The sequence below is a fragment of the Euleptes europaea genome, chromosome 15, assembly GCF_029931775.1.
Source record: "Euleptes europaea isolate rEulEur1 chromosome 15, rEulEur1.hap1, whole genome shotgun sequence".
Lineage (NCBI taxonomy): Eukaryota > Metazoa > Chordata > Lepidosauria > Squamata > Sphaerodactylidae > Euleptes > Euleptes europaea.
Window position 1 is genome coordinate 19,448,694 of NC_079326.1, and position 24,657 is coordinate 19,473,350.

A 24,657-nucleotide genomic window follows, 5' to 3' on the forward strand; every position below is an offset into this window, starting at 1 on the left:
TCAGCCAATTTTCTTATAAGCGTACAGTTTTACCTGCTGCTTAACGGTGCAGATGGGAATGCTTACTTGAAAGCAATTTTTGCAGTGCTCTTTGTGTGTGTGTGGGGGGTGGATTGCAAATGATCAAGAGCAGCTTTGAAAGGCAACATGATAAGGAGGATGCTCACATCTTTTTATTCAAAAACAAAACAAAACACAGAACACATGCAGACACAGTCCAGTCCCAACATCTTACCTTTTGCTCTACTGGTATGAATCCTGCCACGAACCCAAACAACTTCATCAGCCTTCTCTCCTGTCAAGTCCTTTATTCGGACTAGAACTCGATCTGTATAAAATATATGAAGCTATTTCATCACAGTCATCAAAAAGGAGGCAACACTAATTGCAATTGGGCAGAAGATACAGTACAGATCTTGTTCACATTTACATAAAAAACCAGATTCATGGAAAATTCCTTGCAAAGCTGAGTGTATAAACATCATTAATACTTGCAAATATGTTTAAGAAGTCAATTGTCTGTGTTTAAATTTTTTTAGGGTGGTCAACACAGAAGGGAATTCATAATTTTTGGACTTTTTGAAAACAAGAGGAGTTTACTGTAAAGTCTATTGTCCCTTGCATAAACTATTTAATAAAATGCAAGATGAAAAGCGCAACATTCCATACAATGAAACTCCAAAACAGATTCCCCAGACAGTAACGAGGGAGAGAAACTCATCACTTTTAAGATTGTATAGATAAATTTCTTGAAGGGGAATCTTGTGACATTATCCCATAATCATTTCTGCCTTTTAAAAAACTGCAGGGGTTCATTCCCTGCCAGAAAAGTGAACTTTCGCATCAGAATATTCTTTTTTCTTCCTCACATTTGAAGACATTTAATCTTCTCAGCTGCCTATGCATCCAAGAATATTAACACACTAAGATGGGCCAATCCAAATGGTCTTTCTGCTAGATACTCAGCACTTTTGACTCAGAGTTGTACTTCTGTTACTTAGGCTACTTCATACTCTTCTAATTCCTGCCTCCTCCAAGTTCTCCCACTCCTCGGTGGTACCTGACCATCTTACAAGCTGCTCCACTGTTGTATTATACACTGAGATGGAATGGACATAGGAAGCAATTTTTAAGTTCTACAAATTCATCGATTTTAAAATGGATAAAATGATTTTTAAAATAGATAAAATGGTATTAGGGAAGTTCCATCTGAGAAATGCCAAGTGTCTCCCTATAATTCCGTTACATAAATACATAAAGATAATTAGGTAAAAAGGTAAAGGTCCCCTGTGCAAGCACTGGGTCATTCCTGACCCATGGGATGACGTCACATCCCGACGTTTCCTAGGCAGACTTTGTTCACGGGGTGGTTTGCTAGTGCCTTCCCCAGTCAACTTCCCTTTACCCCCAGCAAGCTGGGTCCTCATTTTACTGACCTCGGAAAGATGGAAGGCTGAGTCAACTTTGAGCCAGCTACCTGAAACCGACTTCCGTCGGGATCTAACTCAGGTCGTGAGCAGAGCTTGGACTGCAGTACTGCAGCTTACCACTCTGCGCCACGGGGCTCCTATAAAGATAATTACAGCCATATATATAAAGATAATTACACTGAGATGGAATGGACATTGGAAGCAATTTTTAAGTTCTACAAATTCATCAATGATTTTAAAATAGATAAAATGATTTAAAATGATATATATACATACCCACACACACACACACACACACACACACAGCCATAATTTCTTTTCCATAAAGGAGAAAAGCTGCCTTCTCTTTCTCATAGAGCAATCCTAAGGCCACTCTATAACGGGTGACTATGGAGCAACATGGAGATACATCAGCTTAATACCACAACAGTACTAGGTGGAATCTGTTCAGTCATGCCACTTCAAGTCTGTTCAGCCCACACCATGTAACATTACTACAGGAAATAAATGCTGGCATAAGCATTAACACTCCCACTGAGTTAAAAAAGAAATCCTTTCCCACCTGCCTCCCACTACGGCTACACAGCCATGATGCAGGACAGAATGCCAAGTAAGTATGAGCAGATGATAGGGCACACAGCATGGGTCTCTCCCCCCGTGCCATAATTTCTAGGGTTGCCAGGTCCCTCTTTGCCACCAGTGGGAGGTTTTTGGGGTGGAGCCTGAGGAGGGCAGGGTTTGGGGAGGGGAGGGACTTCAATGCCACAGAGTTCAATTGCCAAAGCAGCCATTTTCTCCAGGTGAACTGATCTCTATCGGCTAGAGATCTGTTGTAATAGCAGATCTCCAGCTAGTACCTGGAGGTTGGCAACCCTAATCATTTCATACACACACACAGGGTGGGGGGGAAGGAGAGCTGCTTTGACAAGAAAGGACACTTTGAACAGCTAAGGATGAGAACAAGCAAACATTATTTTGCATATTGCTAACTCGACTCTGCTTGTGACTTGGGTTGAACTCAACTAAAGCTTCTGTAAGTACAAACAAAACGATGGGTCACATTTTATCCCCAAAAAGGGCTATGCTAGGGATCATGGGACCTCCATTTACAAAGGTTAGGTGGAACAGGATCTATAGTAAAGCGGTGAACTGGACAAGATTCAATCAGAAAAGATGACTGGATCCAACCTCTTCTTTACGATGTCTGAAAGCAGCCCAGATTCCAGAAGCATTAATAACTAAAATGGATTTTCCAATTCAGACAAAATTACCTCACCAATTACAAAGCTACAAATTTTTCCAGACATTTTTTTAAAAAAAGGATAGAATCGCCCTTTTTATAAATCCCTAGTGATCAAGTTATCACCCCCATCTTGAATTAGGTTCACTTTTAAAAAATAACTAAAGATATAATAGGCCAGTACTCATTAAAGGCAGATGGCAAACACATTTAGGTACACGATCATTTCAATGCAGTCCAAATTATTATATTTAACAACCGCACTGTACATATAAAGGGCCCGCAAGTGCTGAACCTTTTTTTGCCAACTGGGTGAAGCAATTCTGCTGTTTTTCAAGTAACATTTTCAACTAACATTATATATAACGTTATAAAGCTAACATTGTAAAGTATTAGTGGATGGCATAATATTAATATTAGGGTTTTGTGTTAATTAATATTAAGGGTTGTTGGGTTTTTTGGTGTTTTTTTGCTCCAAGGACAGAAACCTGGTTTTCTGGTTCCGCAACCCCCATTACAGGTTAAACAATATTTTCAGTCCTCTCAACCACAGCATCTCCCCATCGCATCATTCTTCTGCTCTGTGTGTGTAAAGTGTCATCAAGTCGCAGCTGACTTAAGGTGACCCAGAAGGGTTGTCAAGGCAAGAGACTAACAGATGTGGTTGGCCATTGCCTTCCTCTGCATAGCGACCCTGGTATTCCTTGGTGGAATCCCATCCAAATACTAACCAGGGCTGACCCTGCTTAGCTTCTGAGATCTGACGAGATCAGGCTAGCCTGGGCCATCCAGGTCAGGGCATTCTTCAGTTACTTGTTTCTTTTAAACTCTTTTCGTTCCCTGACAAGTCACACAGCCTCTCTATTCTCATTTATGCCTCCATCTCTGCTTACTTTCGCTTTCTGAAAATAACCACATTTTTTACTTGTTTCTCGTTCAAAGCTCCATTTTGCAAATGCAGTACAATGTACACCACAAAACATACATTCATAGGTCATTCCCTGCTTGCACACAGAACCCATCTTCTCACAAGGAAACCCTATACTATGGAGTTTAGGTCATATGCCTACTTTCTGTAAGTTACTCCTACAACTAAAGCAGGCTTGCAGATAGTTGCTTATCGAAGCAGCTCAGAAACCAGGCAGGAAAACGTTAAGAAAAGTTGATTCTTCTAGGTGAAAAGGGAACACATAGGTATATTCAGGCAGATGGGCTGGTAAAAAATCTTATTAAAACTATTTGTCTTATTTGCAAGGTTGAACTAAAGTTCTAACGCAGTGTGGATATCCATGAAGGCAGTCAAGGATTAGACCAGTGGATGAGGGGAAGTCTGGGATGGCATGACAGAGCCATGACTGATTCAGAAATAGATGTATATGTAAACAATTTAATTCATACCATTTTACGAAAAGAAATGACTTGCTGGGGCGTTTAAAGTTACTGGTTTGAATCTGATTAAAACCTAGGTTATAATAAAATTCCTGAAAAGTTTGAAGATTGGCTAAAGGAAATAAATATGTCAGATCATAGACATAACACCCTTTCTAATAGACTATGTGTTTGTATCTTCAAAAATGAAGAACGGAGAAAGCGAAGTCTCAGTAGGCCCTATGATATATGCTGATATGAGTTATATTAGGATTTCACTTTAAAGAAAATGACCAGAGGAGACAGTGGAAATTAAACAAAGAGCTAATTAAGATATGTGGAGATTAATTCCTTTTTCAAGGTAAATGTTACACAGGATATTGGATATATGGTTTGAGATTCATTTAAATTGTAACATTAGACGGTTTGTGGGGTTTTTTTTAATTGCTCAAGCAAGCTATGTTAAAGAGAGACACAAACAGGGGCTGGAAATTGTTAATTAACTTAAAGGAGAATAAACAAACTAGGGGAGGAAAGAGCATTTATGCATAATATCACAATTTTAAAACTGATAACAGAACATTGTGATCTCTTAGATGAACCAGTCTCCTAAATGGAGACAAAGGAATCAATCAGGAATCTAAAAGGATGTAAATATCCACATCCTGATGGGCCTACAAATGAGTTTTACAAAACCTGCTTGGATGGTATAATTCCATGCCTGGAGAAGGTTAATGGATATATGCAAAATACAAAAATTCCTTCAGAAGCAGGACCAGATATTAATATAACTTTAATACAAAAGGAAGGGGGAAACCCCAGAATGTTACATCCTATTTACCTATGTAATTACTAAATAGCAATTATAAGAGTTTAACATCAGTATTGTCAAACACTTAAACAGGAGTTTAGGTAGTTATACTTAAATTGACTAAACAGGCCTTTTGAAAGCGAGGTTGATAACATGGAATGTAAAACAATTTACTAATCTGATTTAGGGCACTTTTAATCCACTTTCAATGCACTTTAATGATTATTTGCAAGTGGATTTAGTTGTTTCAGGAAAATCCAGCTGAAAAGTGCATTGAAAGTGGATTGAAAGTGCATTATTCGGCATGTGTGAAAGCACCCTAACTTAGTTAAAAACAAAAAACCCACTGGGCTTTATTTCGTCAATGCTAAAAAAGCATTTCACAGAATTGATTCGTTATAGCTGCAGGAAGTTTTGATAGCTTTTGGCTTGGGGCAGTCATTTTGCAAATGGATTAACATGTTACATAAATTCCTCCAAGCTAAGAAAATTAATAATGGCAATTACTCTTCCTATTTTTGGTCGCACAAGGGTACGAGACAGTGCTGTCCTTGTTTTCTTCTGCTGTTCAATTCGGCTATCGAAATATTGACGCTGGCAAAACAGCAGCATAATATTTAGGGAATTTTCATGAACAACCACAAAATAGCTACTCTGTGCTGAAAACGTTGTATTTGGGATGCAGAAGACTAAATTTTCTATTGCCAATCTGATGGGCAGGGCACTCCTATTGGGGGAGCACAAAAGGGGTTTGGAGCTGGCATGACTCCTGTGCCAGAGTTAGTGCCACTTACGCTGACTAAACTGGCACAGATGCTGGCGCAGGGCCACTTACGCCACTCCGTGGAGCGAAGGATCAGCACAAGGCTTGGGTGCTGGCACAGCCTTGCTGGCAGCGTTTCCCTGGTGCAAGGGTTTGTTCTGCCACAAAAGGAGACATTCCCGGGGACCGAACTGACTTTAGTCGACTCCCTAAGCCCTTTTGCCCCGGGAATGCCCCTTTAGTTGGCGGCAACTTGTGCCAGCAAAAAGGCAGGCAAAGGCCCGTGAAACTCTATGGAGGAGTTTCACTGTATTTTTTTTTTTTTTTTTACAAAATTACATTTTCCCTTTCCTTTTTTGGTCTGGCACACCCTAACTACCCCTCCCCCCCCATTTAGGATTGTGATGTCAGTTATTATGCAGATTTGGCAACATTTCAGGTTATAAGGTGAATCGTGTCAAATCAGTTCAATTACGAATAGAGATGGAAGATGAAGATTATATATCTGGCTCTATATGGAAGACATGTATATCTGGCTCTGTCCTTGGATATTGTTTTTTCAGAGAAACTGGACCCAACTGCTCAGAAATCAAGAGGAGTGTCATAACTGCTCTAAAAACTACTTGTCTTGGATAGCTGCATCACAGTAATCAAAATGAAAATATTATCCAAAAATCTTTTCGTCCTCATTGCCCTTCCATTAATTGTGAATCAAATGTGGTTAAAGTTCAGAATATGTATAATAACTTCATAAGGAATTATAAGAGGGCTAAGAAATGAAAAGAAATGACAAGGGACAATGGTGAACTGATAGCCTCAGATATTGTTAGAGATTACTACACCCCTGGATTAGCAGCACTCACCAAGAGGTTCAACAATAACTATACAAAAACTATCTGGGAAATTGCACAGTGAGATAGTTATGAAAGAGTAACTGGATATGGAGGGCTAAAAAAGGACTATTTAGACAGGGGTTCTTTCTTGGGTCACAGAACCATTTAAGAATCTAATGACCGATACGGACCCCTCCCCAGAAAAATTCACATCAACACAGACACATAAAAGTTTGAATATGATTTATTTTAATTAACGGCTACTGCAAAAAAAGAAATTCAAATCCAAATTGTGTTAATAAAATAAAAAGCAAACTTTAATTCTGCTCAGATGTCCATTACAGTGAGAAGGCTGCTGCTGTTTGGCTTGAATAAGAAGTTGAAATTGTGGCAATGCACATGTCATCCTTGACATCCAATCAATTTTGACTTTTCATTTGGATGATGAAAACAAGTGCTGAAAACTCACAGAGGTATGTAGTAATCGCAGCTCTCATAACTCATTTTGCCAAACGTGGGTAAGTTTGTATCAAGAAACAGCAAAATTCTCCAAGACTCTTTGAGCTGAGTTCATGTCACATCATTAAAAAAAAAAATTCAAAGACAATTCTCATAGTATCAGGAGGAAAATCAAAGACAAAAATAATTTTTGCACTATTCACAGACCTCCCGAAACCCATTTGTGCACCCTCTAGGGATCCATGGACCACAGGTTAAGAACCCCTGGTTTAGACCCAGGTAGCAGTGGCATACCCCTGGCCCTAATGAAAGTATGGGATTTCTGCAAACAATAATTAGGAATGCCAGTTTCAAGGTGTATACCACTAACACCCAAAGAATTTGAAGCAGCATATGGTTCTCGGAAATTTAAGATTGGGCTAGAAAAAGGCCTCACAAGAATTATGAGCTTTATTAAGGACATAATTATATCCTCAAATTTAAGACAAGGCATCTCAACTCTTAATACATCGCTGGGAATACAAGTGCGGTAACTCCCTTTGTTAGCCACAGTGTTTTGCAACACATACATAGGAGATGCAGAGTCAGTATGGCACAGTGACTACTGTTGGGCTAACAGCCCAAGTCTTCTTGGATAACTCATTAGACTCTTTTCAGTCTGGCTTCGGGGCAGGCTACAGGTCAGAGATGGCTCTGCTAGCTCTAGTTGATGTTGATGACCTCCTTCTGAGTGTAGAAAAAGGCCAAGCCTCTCTGTTACTCTTATTGGATTTATATGCGGCCTTTGATACAGTAGATCATGTCATGTTGAGGCACCTGGAGGCAGAAGTAGGTATCAGGGGATGTGCATTGAACTGGTTCAAATAATTCCTCATGGATTGGACTCAAAGGGTTGCTGCTGGAAACCAGTTGTCATTAGTGTGGGACCTATCTTGTGGAATTCCACAGGGTGCAAATCTACCCCCATGCTTTTCAATCTCCACGTAAAGCCCTTAGGACAAATCATGCATAGTTGGGGGTTGGTTGTCATCAATACATATCTATTAAGATATTTAATTTACTGAACTTCTGTATAATTGATTATAACAATAAAATGGAAAATAAATAATTTCTTTAAAATCTTGGTTGTTGGTTTGAACAGCAAGTGAAAATTACTGGATTGAAGTTAGTGGTTTGAATACATAGCCATCTGAATATGTTGCTTACATGAGATCACAGGTAATAGAGATAAACAAGCCGCACATATGGCCAGAGTGACTAGCTGGTGAACTAGTTATTCCTTCACAAGTATTAAAAAGAGAGACACCTAATTTTCACCTTGATCTGTGCCAGGTCTTCTTCTCTTGTCTAAGTTAAGAGTCAAAGAATAGAATTTCTCTCATGTGTGAGAATTTGGCTTCAATCCCACAATCCTTAGCAAACCATGAGCCTGAAGTGAACAATCTCTTACTTTCTTTCTCAGACAGACTGGCTCCTCTGGAGCTAGAAACGGTATCTTTATATACAAACTGATGCAATAATTGGTGCTATCTTACATATCGTGGTACTTACAACTTAACTGACTTCTGTGGGCTATTCAGAATCTTGAAACTAACCTGGTTTCTCCTGAGACTGTATCATCGGCAATACGCCATATCTTTCCTTCGCATAGTCCTAAAAAAGGGAGAGGAAAGTTATTGTGCCAGAAGCCTTGACACTATTACAGTCAAATGGGGAAAAAAACACCTACAGTCATGGACGCAGAGATGACTTGGCAGTCATCATTAGAGCACAGCCAGCTTTTAAGGGGCAATAATGCTGTACACACAATATTGAGTGCTAAAAAGCACACGATACTGTCTGGAAAAGATACTGTAGACATGATTCACCAAAGAAGGACCCAATGTCTGGTATACACATCTGTGTACCGAATAAATTCATATCCCATCAAGTATAGTATACACGCATTTCTCACTTTAAAATACATGAGCTGTGAGAAACAGCATTCTATGCTGTACTGTGAGCTACGGCACTCAAGTCACTACACAAGGAAGAAAAGAGAATTATTTGTAAATGACATCAACCTAGAGATCAACTTTTCCCCAACTACTCTTTTATCACAGAATTATTTGTGGCTTGACAACTGTGAAATAACCATGATATATCCATGCATCATCATGATAGCAGATATAAGCCCTTGCTCTCAACTACAGCAATTCGCTATAAACCGATGAGAACAGAACACTTTCTGTGAAGGACTCACACTCAGGCATTCAATTTCCCAGTTGGTCTGCTGGAGCCAGACTGAAAGCCAAGGAGTACAATTCATTATTTACTCAGCCTTGCGCCTGACAGGTGGACCAAAGGTATATATTTTTTTAATATAAGGAGGCAAGTGTCCTCACAATTAGGGCTACTTTTCAATACCTTATTTTGCAAGCTGCATCCGGATAATCAGTCTGGAAGATTAGGGGACTACAGCAACTGTCCTATGGGGAGCGGTTAGGACGATTAGGGCTGTTTAGCTTGGAAAGAAGGCGGCTAAGGGGAGACGTGATAGAGGTCTATAAAATTATGCATGGTTTGGAGACAGTGGACAGGGAGACGTTTTTCTCCCCCTCCCATAATACTAGAACATGGGGTCATCTGCTAAAGCTGGAGGGTGAGAGATTCAAAACAGATAAAAGGAAGTATTTTTTCACACAATGCATAGTTAAATTTTGGAACTCCCTGCCCCAGGATGTGGTGATGGCTGCCAGCTTGGAGGGCTTTAAGAGGGGAGTGGATATGTTCATGGAGGAAAGGGGTATTCATAGCTATTAGTTGGAATGGATGCTGGTCATGCTGCATACCTATTCTCTCTAGTATCAGAGGAGGTTGCCTATTATTTTGGGTGCGGTGGAACACGGGCAGGATGGTGCTACTGCAGTCGTCTTGTTTGTGGCTTCCTACAGGCCCCTGGTTGGCCACTGTGTGAGCAGACTGCTGGACTTGATGAGCCTTGGTCTGATCCAGCAGGGCCTTTATGTTCTTATGTTAAGAGCAGGTAGCCCAATCCACTGCATGTTTACTGGGTTCAGTGGGACTTACTCCCAAGTATACACGTGGAGGATTGCAACCAACAATTTTATTATGCATACTAAAAATAGCATTTCCCCTCCAATGGAGGTACTTTCAGTCTAGAAAAGGCCTGCATAACACAAAGCTTGCAGGTCAACCGCAGGAGCTCTTCCGTGGTGAATTTCAAATACTCATTGCTTCCAATCCCTGCCCATTCCTTTGTGAGAGAATGTGACTTCTGCCCAAGTCCATCAAAAATGAGCATGGGATTACACCCACATTACTAGGTCTCCATTGATCCTCTACTGTGTGGAGCCCCAGTTTTTCAGCCAGCCAACCACCCCAAAGAGCCTCCCTCTGGATGAATTGCTAGGAGCAATATATACTGCAGGTACCATATTTGTGAAAAGCCATAGAAATCTGGGGTGGAAGAATAAAGGAGGAAAATACAGAATTAGCAAAATGCCCGACAGTCTAGGAAAAAAACTGATAAGTGGAGATGCAGACAGATCCGCTGGAATGCAAAGATTAAAAAGGGGCTCAGTTATGGACACAGGAGTACCCGTAGTGGTGAACAGAGGGGAGTCTGCAAGTGTAATGACAGCGAATAGAAGTCTGAGGGGTGGTACCGAAAGATAGTTGTGCAGACCAGAGACGGTGCAACAAGAGAAAAGAGCACTCGCCATAGGCGTAAGGCGAAAAGGAGGGCACAATGGAGCATACAGAGAAGGAGAGTTATCTGACATGAGCTATGATGGTATAAAGCACCAAAGCGAAATTACGGGGAGTGCAGAGGGAAACGATTAACACTGAGTAGAGTTTTTAAAAGGCACTGAGTTAAAACTGTAAGAAAAACATTCTTCCATGTTAAGCCAAGGCTTCTTGAGTTATCCAACATGCACTTCTGGGCCACAGCAGAGGGTAACAAGCAATTAAAATACATCAGTTGTTCGCTTTAGTAATATGGGTAATGTACGCAGAGAAAATGTAAGCAGAAACCCCATTTATAATAGAGTCACTGGAATCAATATATGTAGAAAATCCAGAAATAAAGATAAACGGACCACTACGTGTGCAGAACTACCACAACTGATGGGAAAATGTAAGCAGGATGAAGCCTGCCAATATGGTACAGTGACTGAGCCCCAGACATTTCCTTAAAGTTTGTGTCCTGGGATATCTACAGCCAACAGAAGTCTGCCTGTACATACCAGGTGTGTGTGTGTAAAGTACCGTCAAGGCACAGCTGACTTATGACAACCCAGTAGGGTTTTCAAGGCAAGAGATTAACAGAGGTGCTTTGCCATTGCCTTTCCCTGAATAATGACCCTGGTATTCCTTGGTGGTCTCCCATCCAACCCTGCTTAGCTTCTGAGATCTGACTAGATCAGGCTAGCCTGGGCCATCCAGATCAGGGCAACATACCAGATGCTTTGCTTTATTTACTTCAACTTGAGCCCATCAGGCCATGGGTTCAACTCCCCCCTCCCATCCTGTAGGAGACAGTAGAAGCTCAACTTCTCCATCTGTTGAATTAAAAATGGAAAATGCTATTTTCGATGACAAATTATTGAAACTTACTGGCTTCATCTTCAGTATTTTTTCTTGTACATTAACCCCACACAGTCAATTTAGACTATATACAGCTGTGGAGGAGGAGGAGGACTGGGGAAACAAATCTAGTTCACCAGATTAACCTCCACCGCTCATGTGGAGGAGTGGGGAATCAAACCCGGTTTTCCAGATCAGACTCCAACTCTCCAAACCACCGCTCTTAACCACTACACCATGCTGGCTCTCCAACCTTAGATCGGGCCTTGACAAACTTTCTTTGCCTTTATGATCCATCCCAAAAATTTAGGAACTAGACTTATTTCTCAGTCTGTTTTATATTTTAATGAACATACTTTCTAATTATTACTACCACAAAACATAACACGAACCTCTTCAGTTTCTTGTCATTTTTTAAAAACTGTAACAAAAGTGTCATAGCATATAAATAAATATAGGGTAATCCTGGCTGTCATCACAACAAAAATTTAACCTCTGTTCCTCACCTAAACAAACTCCTACTAAGACTCACCAAGAGGCACTTACAACAAATGACTGCTGAAAATACTAGGTGCCACAATAAAATTTCTAGGCGCCATGGTGCCTGGGATTTATCAAACCCTGACTTAGATTACCCAAGTGTGGATTAGTAAGAATTAAATTCAGTTTGGGGGACTGTTTTCTTGCTACAAAATGTAATGAAAGCAAATTGAATTACTAGATACCTATGATGGAGTGACTGAAGATAACTTGGATAGTATACAGTCTGCCCAATATGAAGAACTGCAAACAGGAACTTGCCCCAAGTCTTGTTTGTTAATTTCAAACAGAACTGAATATAGTTTATCAAACAGTAGAACAAGGAAATAGTCAAACAATTTCCTTTTGATTGTGCATGAATATATATGATGCAATTATCTGTCATACAATACAAACCGCCCACATGTCATAAATTTGTATGGCTTTCAAGATGACCTTTTACTACAAGGTTCAATGAGTGAAACAGAAGTCCTGTCATTGTGGGACTCCTTACATAAGGAAAAGAGCACTTTTCCCTCCACTAAAAAAACCGGTAAAGTATGTTTATAGAATAACAGCACCTGGGGGTGGGGGAGAATTAAGTTGGCGGGAAAAGAAGAATGAAGGCACCCAAATTGTTCAAATGTTACTGAGCTATTGCAGGGCTTCTAATCAAAGGCCAGACCATTTATTCTGTATCACTGTGTAGAAATAGCTAACTGAGACCTCTCTCTATTGCATGCAACATACAGAAAGGAAGTGATGACACCTCAGCCGCTTCTTCGTGACAGGACCTGAATACACAACCTTGAGCGATACAGTCATGCACCTAAAATTGCACAGGGTCAGGTGTAGTTAATGCCTGCAAATGTAAACCATCTTCCTATGGAGTTCTTGTCTTCGTGACAGGACCTGAATACACAATCTTGAGCGATGCAGTCATGCACCTAAAATTGCACTGGGTCAGGTGTAGTTAATGCCTGCAAATGTAAACCATCTTCCTACGGAGCTCTTGTATCAAGGAGAAGAGCTGACAGCAACTTGAAAGAAGGACCTGCTCATAACGGACATACTCAGGACACTTTTATATCTGAAAGCTGGGGGTGGGGAAGGGGCAGAGTTGCCTCTTCTTTCAAAAAATCGTGCCACCGTAGGATGAAACAATACACTGCAGACCCCACGCAAATCTCTGTTGAAACTACTTACAAGCCTCTCAATAAAACCCCCCCAACCGTTTGTTTCTGGCCTTGAAAGCATAGAAATGGGGAGGGGGAGGGGTGGAAGCTGGATCATTGACTGTTCAATGAGAATTTCTAACCAAATCTGCAGACTGGTGACAAGACACTAAAGGGGGTACATGGGGGCAAGGGACAGTCATAAGGAATAACCGCCCACACTGCAAGCCATGTCAAAACCACATTAGAGTTTTGCATGGAAATGTGCTGGGGGGGGTGTATGAAGAGGGAAGAATGTAGTGGGGGGGGAGAGGAGAGAAGGGGCAGGGCCCCCTCCCCAAGCCTCTGGCCTTGGAGACTAGCAGCCCAGCCCCCTCCCCGAACACAGGGCTCGCCTCCCCCTCCCAAGAACATAACACCTCCCCCCTCCAGAGACCCACATCAGCTGGCGGCGGGTCCATGGCGTTGTCACGGTTCCGTTCCCGGTTCTTGGGAGCTGCAACACCGGGCATCCCGCCAGGCGCCGGGACAAAGCTCGCCAGCGCTCTTCAAAAAACAAATAAAGTTTGTCCCTCAGAGGCTTCCGTACCGCTCGGCACAGGCTCTCCCCCCCCCTCTCCCCCGGTGGTTTCTTTCCAGTCTCACCCCCCCCCCCAAGAGGCGCCCCACTGGCTTCTCTGTGAAGGCGCTCTCCGCGTGCCTGACCCCGCTACTTCCGGGCACGTACAGCACGCACGGGAGGGACCGATGGGGAGATACGTCACCGCGAGAGGGACGCCGCTCGCTCTGACAGACGTACTCCTTCCCCCGCCCTTTCAATTCCCGAGCAGCATCGCGAGCGACTGGTTTATCGCGAGATTTACGGATAGACATATCAAGATTATTTATTTATTTATTTATTTATTTATTGTTCTTTATTTTACACACACACACACACACACACATATATAAATAATATATATGTGTGTGTGTTTATTTACTTTTCTATATATATATATGTGTGTGTGTGTGTGTGTTTATTTATTTCTCTCTCTCTATATATATATAATAAATAAGCACACACACACATATTATTTATATATATATATAATAAATAAAGAACAATAATATATAACAATTTATTTATTTATTTATTGTTCTTTATTATATATATAAATAATATATATGTGTGTGTGTTTATTTACTTTTCTATATATATGTGTGTGTGTGTGTGTGTGTGTTTATTTCTCTCTCTCTCTATATATATAATAAATAAGCACACACACACATATTATTTATATATATATAATAAATAAAGAACAATAATATATAACAATTTATTTATTTATTTATTGTTCTTTATTATATATATAAATAATATATATGTGTTTATTTATTTTTCTTTATTATATATATAATAAATAAAGAAAAATAAATAAACACACACATATATTTATATATATAACAAAGAAAGAACTATTTATTTATTTATTATCTTTATATGTATATCCGTAAATCTCGCGATAAACCAGTCGCACGCGATGCTGCTTGGGAATGGAAAGGGGGGGGAAGGAGTGCGCCTATCAGAGCGAGAGTCTATATATATATAGACACAAGGGTGAAAATAGATAGATAGATAGATAGATAGATAGATAGATAGATAGATAGATAGATAGATAGATAGATAGATAGATAGATAGATAGATAGAGGGATAAGATTTTCGCCCTCGTGTCTCCTTGTTCTTTTTTTTTGGCAGCCAAATGGATGTGTCACTGGCCACCAAGACTAGATTAATTCATGCCATCATATTCCCTATTACTATGTATGGGTGTGAAAGCTGGACAGTGAAGAAAGCTGATAGGAAGAAAATAGATTCCTTTGAAATGTGGTGTTGGAGGAGAGTGTTATGGATACCGTGGACTGCCAAAACAAACAAATCAGTGGGTTAGAGATCAAATCAAGCCTGAACTGACCCTAGAAGCTAAAATGACTAAACTGAGGCTGTCGTATTTTGGTCACGTCATGAGATGACAAGAGTTACTGGAAAAGACAGTCATGCTAGGAAAAGCTGAGGGCAGCAGGAAAAGAGGAAGACCCAACAAGAGATGGATTGACTCAATAAAGGAAGCCACAGCCCTCAATTTGCAAGACCTGAGCAAGGCTGTCAAAGATAGGACATCTTGGAGGACACTGATTCATAGGGGCGCCGTGAGTCAGCAGCGACTTGACGACACTTAACACACACATCCCCCCTGCCTCTGATAGAGGAACATATGAAGCTGCCTTCTACTGAACCAGACCCTTGGTCCATCCAAGTCAGTATTGTCTACTCAGACCGGCAGGCAGCTCTTCAGGGTCTCAGGCGGAGGTCTTTCACATCACCTACTTGCCTAGTCCCTTTAACCAAACATGCCGGGATTGAACCTGGGACCTTCTGCATGCCAAGCAGATGCCCTTCCACTGAGCCACAGCCCCTCTCCAGGGTCTCAGGCAGAGGTCTTTCACATCACCTGCTTGCCTGGTCCCTTTAACTGGAGATACTGGGGATTGATATATATCAATATCCTTATATATTTATTAAATCCGTATTCCACCTTTTACTACTACCTTTTAAAGCAAAAGTCCTGCAGCAAGGCTAACAAGTTTTATGGTTTTAATTGTATATTTTAATCTTATGCTATATGCGTGTTATATAGGGTTGCCAACCTCCAGGTTGTGGCTGGAGATCTCCTGCTATTACAACTGATCTCCAGCCGATAAAGATCAGTTCACCAGGAGAAAATGGCTGCTTTGGCAAGTGGACTCTATGGCATAGAAGTCCCTTCCCTCCCGAAACAACTCGACACCATTCTCTATATGACAACCTTTCAACTACTTGAAGATGGTTATCATATCCCCTCTACGTTTTCTCCTCTTCAGGCTAAACATACCCAGCTCCTTCAACCATTCCTCATAGGACTTGGTCTCCAGACCCCTCACCATCTTTGTTGCCCTCCTCTGGACACATTCCAGCTGGTCTACATCCTTCTTAAATTGGGTGCCCAAAACTGAACACAATACTCTAGATGAGGTCTAACCAGAGCAGAGTAAAGCGATACCATCACGTCGCGTGATCTGGACACTATACTTCTGTTGATACAGACCAAGATTATCATTGTTCATTGACAGCAGAGGCCGCTGCAGTCCTGGGCCCTCCTTGTTCCCTCTGGCCCTCTTCAGCCACCAACCATGGCTCCTCAGGCTTCTCCCCTGAGGACTGAGTCAGTGAGCTGGTCGGAGGGGGTTATGACACTCAGCCTAACCTATCTTAGGATAGTTGTGAGGATAAAACTGACCAGAGAGGACCTCTATGGGGGGGGGGGGAAGCTGGCTCCTTTCCCGAGATCTTTACATTACTTGAAACAATGGCTTCTCTAGGAGATCTTAGATGATGGCGGGACAAGCAAGAATGGGTGGGGGGTGGGAGAGAAACCCTGAAGCAGAGACTATTGCCTCGATTACCTTCGCTTTGGGATTGAGGCAACCTTTAAATTCGTGATAAAAGAGTTTCCTGAAACCACGGAACTACTGTGGGGTGGCTGCACGGTGACCCCTGAAGGACAGAAAAATCATGAAGAACTCAAAAAGGACCTGGGGCAGTTCCGTGGGGATCGCGCGGTGAATAACCAAGCATAAATGGCCCTTGTGTACTTTCAGGATCTCCTCTGGATCCCAGCCTATGATACAAAGTTCTAATTGATTTACCTGGTAGATTAATCAGCTAAAGGAGAGCAGCCCAGTCTTAAGGGCTGCCCCACCAGCATTCCACATGGGGTGCCAACATAGCTGTCTGAGCCCTATCAGAGAAAATAGAAGAAAAACAATCCCAACACAAGAGGCTGAGAGCCCCTTTCTCCTAGACACTCAAACCCCCTGTCTTCTGTGCCCCACCCCATTGCTCCCTCCTAATGTGCCATTGGGGAGATGGCAGAGATGTGTGTTGTGAATGAGCAGTTAGGACTTCGTTGTTGTATAATATAATCCTAAACAGTTGCACTCTTCTACGCCCATTAACTTCAATGGAAGGGCCCAACGCTGCTCAGAATTGCGTTCGTAACGACACTGTTCTCCTTGCCTTGCAAAGAAAACCCTTCCGCTTTCATGGTTTCCCACCCTTCACTCGCGGGACAAGAGTCCTGTTCTGTTTGTGAGTGTCTGGGGCAGTACATGTGAAAAAACTCCTCCGACTTATCAAAGCATATTGCTTCATTATGCAACAGCAACAAAAACAAATCCTGTTGATGAATGATAATGAGGTAGCCACATTTCACAAAGCCCCGACACTTGGATTTTGAAATCCATATGACTGACTGTCATTTGGATGAATGAAGTTCTCTGTGATTTGTAAACTGTTTCCCCCCCCCCCAACTACTTAATGAAATGGGGTCTGCGCCATATACATCTTTAAATCAATAAGGGAAATGCAGGTCAGTGGCAGGACACTGGGTTTTTTAATTAATTTTATTATAGATGGTTTACATTTATTTTTTGTTGTTTTGATCCATAGACAACCTGAAACTGAAAGAGGAGATAAGAGAATATAGACAGCTATGCCCTGGCTGTAGCAAACATTTGTCAATGTTATTGCGGATGGTTGCGGAATGCAAACTGGATTACTACCGTTTTAGTATTGTAAGGCTTGGCGTTTTTGATCCTTGTTTTTATTGCAATTTTTGCCTCATGTTTCAATGCTAGTTGTGTTTGGTACTTTGCATTTTGTTATGGCTTATGGCTGAAACAAATCAGAGTGAATTGGGACTGAATAGATGTGTTTACTTAGCCAAACACATTCCGTAACTTGAAATATAGGAAAGAAAATTATGGCCTAACTGTAATGATGATAAGCAGCTGGTTGTAGCCATCTGTTTGGGAACAAATGCTATTAAAAGAAGAAGAGCATAGGATTTAAGGATTTTTTTTTAAGTGTATGAAAAATGACAGTGCGGGGGTATCACTTTTTTCTGACAGACATCTTTATAACAGCTGCCCAACTGCCAGAAATTCAGTTTTTCTCACCATATAGATGTGGTGATGGCAAATGGGTTGCTAGTTTAATTTCTGTTTGTTACACATCTTTTGTCCGGAATAAATATGGCAGTATTCCAGGCCTGGCGGTCTCTTTACACATTATGGTGTACATGGGTTGGGTCCAGAATCCCTGTACCCTGTGTCCTATATGACAGTCAGACATGAGTTGCGGAGTCTCCTCAGTTCCTGCACATGTAGGGTGGCCAATGTCCGGGTACTAGCTGGAGACCTCCTGCTATTACAGCTGATCCCCAGCCGCTAGAGATCCGTTCACCTGGAGAAAATGGCCACATTGGCAATTGGACTCTATGGCATTGAAGTCCCTCCCCAAACCCCGCCCTCCTCAGGCTCCACCCCAAAAACCTCCCACCAGTGGCGAAGAGGGAGCTGGCCACCCTATATACATGTCTGAATGATAAACTTCACCGCTTCTCTTAGTCGCTAGATAGAATGCACATACCCTGAAGTAACAACTACACAGAACTGTAAACCTTACTAGACAGAAGGTCCAAAGGGCAGAATTTTCCCTTCTATGCAACTCTTAAAGGTATTGGAGCCCTTTAAAGTCTCTACTTTGTAACCATGTTTGCCACACATTGGGAATTACAACAAAACAAGGAGCGTACTGATAGGAAATGGTATGAAACTATCCCCAAAGGGAAAAATGTGCAGCAACGCGACCACTAACTATTATTATATAAGATTCCACGCTGCACTGATTGTCAACTGTACGATACTATATTTACATGCTGTATGCGATTGAATAATTTATGCATAAAAGCCAATATGTATGCTTGGCTGTGGAATCTTATATAATAATTGTTAGTGGTCGCGTTGCTGTACATTTTCCCCTTTGGGGATAGTTTCACACATTGGGAATTGCCAGATGTGACTCACTTTAGTAGCACTTAGTAACACTTGTACAAAGTGTCCATAATTGACTTCTTTTTAAAAAGTGGCTTATATGCAAACAATTTCTGGACCGTAGAGTTGCCAGGTCCTACCTGGCCTCCGACGGGAACCTTTTTTGCCTGGGTTTGTGGGTGAGTGTTCTGCGTACGCGTGCCAGGATCACATGGGACGCTCTAGTGATTCGAGAGTTTTTGGGAGGAGTGCTAGAGCTTCGCTGGCACTTCCAGGATTAACCTGGAAGTGTTGGAATCACACACTGTGCACCGCACATGCGGTTCGCCCCTCCCCTCGGCTGGCCTACTTCTGCCCGACAGCCAGCTGAGGGGCCGCAGGCAGGTTGGTGAGTTGGCGAGCAATTGCCCGCCATCACCAGGCAGTTGGGAACCCTACCGGACCACCTAGTTTGGTTGCAGTAGAGGGTGGAAAGCATCAGAGGGCATCATGTGAGGGAAAGGACTCCAAGGTCAAGTGAGAGTATGCAGCCCATTCAAAAGTGCATCTACTTAGAAATAAGTTCAGTGGATAAGTTCTCAAGGGTAAATGTCATTCGTTTCTAGCCTGGGTAGATTATGTTAATTATGAGGGAAGGATGCGGTCGAAGTTGATTGATATGAGTTTCTTCATTATCATGATTAACATCCTCCGCTCTTTCTCTTTGAATTTGAGAATTGGCTATAGGCCAACAACTTCTTGTGAGGGAATGAGCTCTTTACTCCTGCTGTATTAGCATAAGTGTACCGGCTTGTAAATTGATCACTGTGCTAATACAAAGCGTCCATCTCATAGTTATTCAGTAGGAGTAAGTTTGTTCAAAAGTGAAGCTTTTCATGTTAAGTGGGATTTATTGCATAGTAAGTGTGCATAAGATTGGAGCCACACAACATAATTTTATTCACATGTACTTTATTCACACCCTTCTGGATGCACACCTTAACGTGGTGAGGGGGTTTGTGTGTGTCAGGGAAACTGAGAGCAATACCATAAGTGGTCTAGACTCTCAAGAGACTAAACTCCTAGCAGAGTTACTCAAGACGGAATGGTCACAGCTGAGACACCAGACAAAGATGCATCCACCCCCTTAAGGGATCAATGGCCACATCCGCAGAAAAGAACAGGCAGTTCCAATGGGGTTGGGGGCAGAGGAATCCCTGAAGGTTAGCTACTGGGCAGCAGCAGTAGTGTAAGGTGACACTGGTGGAGGATCTTTCGTAGACAACGGCAGTTCCACTACAGCTAACCCTGGTTAGTACTGCACAGAAGAAGGCACTGATAAACCACTTCTGACCAACCTTTACCTTGAAAACCCTATGATGAGACAATCCAAAATGAAAAGACTTGGAAGTACGTCCATCTGAGGTCAATGAAGATTATGTGTAGGACTGCCATTTATTTTAAATCGTTCTCCTTGGATTTTAAAGGCCATTCTGCCTTTCAATATGCAGAAAATTGTATTCTTCTCATATTATTTTATGTGCCGTTACAGAAAGCTTTTGGTTGCTGTGGGTTGGATCTTTCCACCCTGCGGAGAGGCTTTTCCTCCAGAGAATGGCTCCTTGTGCCAGGCTCTTCACCTAACTGAGTGGACTAGTGGGATCCAACCCTGTGTACTTTTTAGAGATGGAGCAAACAGAATGGTGCTCTGAATGCAAATGTTGCATTTTACATATATACCTGCATTATTTTACTATTCCAGTTATTGTCTCTAGAATTCTGATTCATATTTGGTTGCCTGCAGTGGACTGAACAGGGAAACTCATTGATCTCTTTCTGGAGTTATACTGCCAGCCATTTTGGATCCAAGCAGTGTGTAAATATAGCTGAATTTTTTTTTAGCGTCTGCTATTTTGCAGTTGCCCTGACCTGGATGGCCCAGGCTAGCCTGATCTCGTCAGATCTCGGAAGCTAAGCAGGGTCAGCCCTGGTTAGTATTTGGATGGGAGACCACCAAGGAATACCAGGGTTGCTGTGCAGAGGAAGGCACTGGCAAACCACCTCTGTTAGTCTCTTGCCATGAAAACCCCAAAAAGGGGTTGCCATAAGTCGGCTGCGACTTAACCGCACTTTACACACACACACATTTTGCAGTTATCGGTAATCTCTAATCTTTTCTATAATTGTTCAGTCTTCTTTAGATTTAACTGTTGTGCATTGCAGAGCAACAATGACCCTTAGGATATGGTGGGGATGCAAGCTCAGGCGGACCCCAGTTCTCTTAGGAAGCTGGATAGAGCAGCCCTACTGTGCAACAGTCCTTTTGGCGGATAGAGAGGGGCGGCCACCTCATCCTTAGGGCTTTTGGGTAAGCCCCTTCTCTCGGAGACTGCTGCTCTGAATAGCTGTTTAACTGCTTAACACAGCTTTGAATGGGAGTTTGCCTTGGATAGGGTACTGCATTAGTTACTGGAGCATTAGCCTCTTCTAGCACCATCACAGCAGCATAAATTAACAGTGCAGTCCTAAACAAATTTACACCCTTCCATGGACTACAATGTACTTAGAAGGTGCGACTCAGTTTAGGACTGCACTGTAAATTTCTGCCTGGTACTATCTCTCTCAGGAGGCTTGAAGCAGAAGGCAAAAGAATGTTAAATAATTGTCTTCATCTACAGGGTCCCCCCACCCCCGTTTTATTGTTAGCAGTCCCCCCACACCTCAACCCTTAGTGAATCTGTACAAACTGACCTGCAACATTTGTCCCTCTTCCTAGTGAATTGTAAATTAAATTAAGTATTTGGGGGCCCTGGCTTGGATAGCCCAGGCTAGTTTGACTTCATCAGATCTCAGAAGCAAAGCAGGGTCAACGCTGGCTAGTATTTGGATGGAAGACCTCATGAGGCGGAGGCAGGCAATGGCAAACCACCTCTGAACATCTCTTGCTTTGAAAACCCTATGGGGTCACCATAAGTTAGAAGTTAGTTGACAGCAAAGAAAAAAGGTATTTGTGGTAGGTACCATTCGTGAGTATGTAGTTCTGCAGGAGCCCTGTTTTCCTTCATCCCCTTGCTAGTGGGAGCACACATTTTCTCCCTCCCCCACAACCAGATCCCCCCGCATTTGCTTACATGTGCTTGAAGCAATCATGGTGAGTAGTTAATAGAAAACAGCCTTAAATGGCCTGTTTTCAAGTGGACTGATCTCTTAGATTTTAAATACTGTTTCACAGATAGAACTCATGTGGACAGAAGAAGCATTTTGTCACAGTCTAAATGTCTATAGTGTGTTGGGTTTTCCCCAGCCCTTATCACTTTAACCTTTCCTTCTTACCTGACACAGTACTTGTTATGGGTTCCCAAATGATCCATATTTAAAAAGGAGTGATTGGTTTTTTTCTAGAGTATCACAATTTCTTAGATCAAAACAGGTCTGTTTCCATAGTCTGTTACCTAGGCCGAAGTTCCATATTTTTTGAGATTTCCCCTCCTCAATCAACACGCATTTTGGCATGAACTTCAGTAAAAATTTACCGCAACCCAAATGAAAACCAAAGCAAGGAACAAAAGCAAGCAAACAAACAAAAACCTCAACCCCACGAATAAGTATTCATATCAACTCTCCATTACTGGATGCATATTTGTTTTCCTTTCAATCAGAAATTCAATTTTAAAATCTATCTAAAGATGTAAGCAAATTTTCCGGTCTGTGTGATGGGGCTGGCAAACTACTTTGGTCCAGCTAGCTCAGTCTAGGGGACAAATGGACAGAGTTGACGCAGTTCATCTGCTGTGCCTTCTGCTGAGAGAAGACAGTTACCACCTTCTGAGCCATATTCTTTTCAATCAAAAAACAATTAATAGGGCTGCTACCTGCAGTGATCCTGCAGTGAAGGTTCCAAACAAAGCTGTTGCGTACGGTTAAACTAGGAGACAGACCGCTGTGAGCCTTGACTGTTTCCCCCACCCTACCCCTACCCCTCTTCAGAAGGGATTACCAAGTGGAGATGACATCACCAGTTGACAATTGGATGGGCCCCTTGGGTATACATGGATGAAAGCTGTATTGCACTTAAGTAACAAGACATGACAGGCCATGTGTGCGTGCTAAATAATTTATGCCTCAGGCACACTGGAAACGAACCTCAAAGCTAAACTGAACACATTTTAGCAGTTTGTGATTTAAATCAAAACTAAACCCCCCCCCCGAAAAAAGAAGACGACAATGTAAAAAAAAAGGTAAGTGAATGAATTTACAGATTATAGTCTCGGTGGGTATATCTTTTAGCAAACGTTTAACAAATTCTGCCAAATGGAGGCCCTTACTATGTTTTAACCATATTTTGAAATTATACCTCTGATGTGCATGGCTCATTAGCATTCTTGTCTTTAAATGAACTTTGTCTCATTCTTTGAAGGCATAAGTGATCAGCAGAGACAACTTCTGTAGGCTACGGTCTCATGATCAACATATATCCAGCAAGACAAGATTCAAGTTAAATCGACTTACCGGGGAAAGGTGATTCCTACCTTTACAAGTGCATTCATTTTTGGGCTCCCATTGAACGAATGTCAGGCATAATTTACAGGCAAGAGCCCATGAATTAGGTTTGCACCTGGTTCCTTATCTCAAGGAACCATTGATTTGTTCTTTATTTCAAAAATATGTAAGTAAAGGAAAAGAAGCACCATAATGGCAGATGTTACAAGTACGATAAGTTCTAAGAAAGTACTGGTAATGTTCTGACGTGTGTCAGACATCTTTTCTTGAATTTGAGACTTCGAAACGATCGTATCCTCACGATGAACTTTTGTCCATTGACATCCTTTTGTCCATACAAACCTGCTCCTGTTGAAAAAGAAACATAGAAAGATTATTGACTGAAGTGTACTCACCCTATTTATTACTCACCTTTTGTGTTTGATGTATGTTGCGTTTTGTATGTTGATGGTCAACGTGACTATTTTTGGAATATATATGTGTGTAGTCACAATAAGAATTTGTTGATTTTTAATAATATTCGCTCCTGTACTGATTTTCTTATCCCCTGGATATTTGTACAAAGGTGTCTTTTTTCCTCCTCCACTACCTGGCAGTTGGCAACCCTATTCATGAAGGTGTGTGGAGGTCAAATGGGAGGGGAATAAATGGGGGATATAAAATGTGGAGGTAGTGGAATAATAGGTTCTTTAGCTATGATATACTGTACATTTTGTCTCCAAGAAGAGGGGGGGTTTAAGGAGGCTGAAGTTGGTTCCTTATTCCCAGTTCGTTCCCTATTCCCAGTTCCTTATTCACATTTCCTAGTTCCTGAATGATTTTGAGGACATTTCAAAAGCTATGCACCCCAAGATATGGATTGGACCACCACATATCATACACCCCCACATTCAGGGGACTGTGCCCTTCCAGATGGCATATGCTGGGTCCTGGTCCAAAGTCCGGTTCTTGTGCCAGCGGCTCCCAAGTGAGGTGCCCCCAGGACCAAGGCACATGCAGACCCTGCACCCCAAAATAATCTTTGGACCACCCCAAATGACACATCCCCACACTCCAGAGACTGTCCCCTCCAAGAAGAC

General features: G+C 41.9%; 1 protein-coding gene across 1 annotated transcript in view; it reads right to left on the reverse strand.

The window, feature by feature from the left end:
* The window catches only part of DARS1 (aspartyl-tRNA synthetase 1), a 67,196-nt gene extending 53,496 nt beyond the window's left edge, over window positions 1-13,700 (reverse strand). The window contains exons 1-3 of the mRNA XM_056861103.1: window positions 13,629-13,700; window positions 8,500-8,557; window positions 236-328 (exon numbers count right to left, since the gene is read on the reverse strand). Coding sequence (XP_056717081.1) covers window positions 236-328; window positions 8,500-8,557; window positions 13,629-13,700 — 223 coding nt within the window. The remainder of the gene's footprint in view (window positions 1-235; window positions 329-8,499; window positions 8,558-13,628) is intronic.
* Between the last annotated feature and the right edge of the window lie 10,957 nt (window positions 13,701-24,657).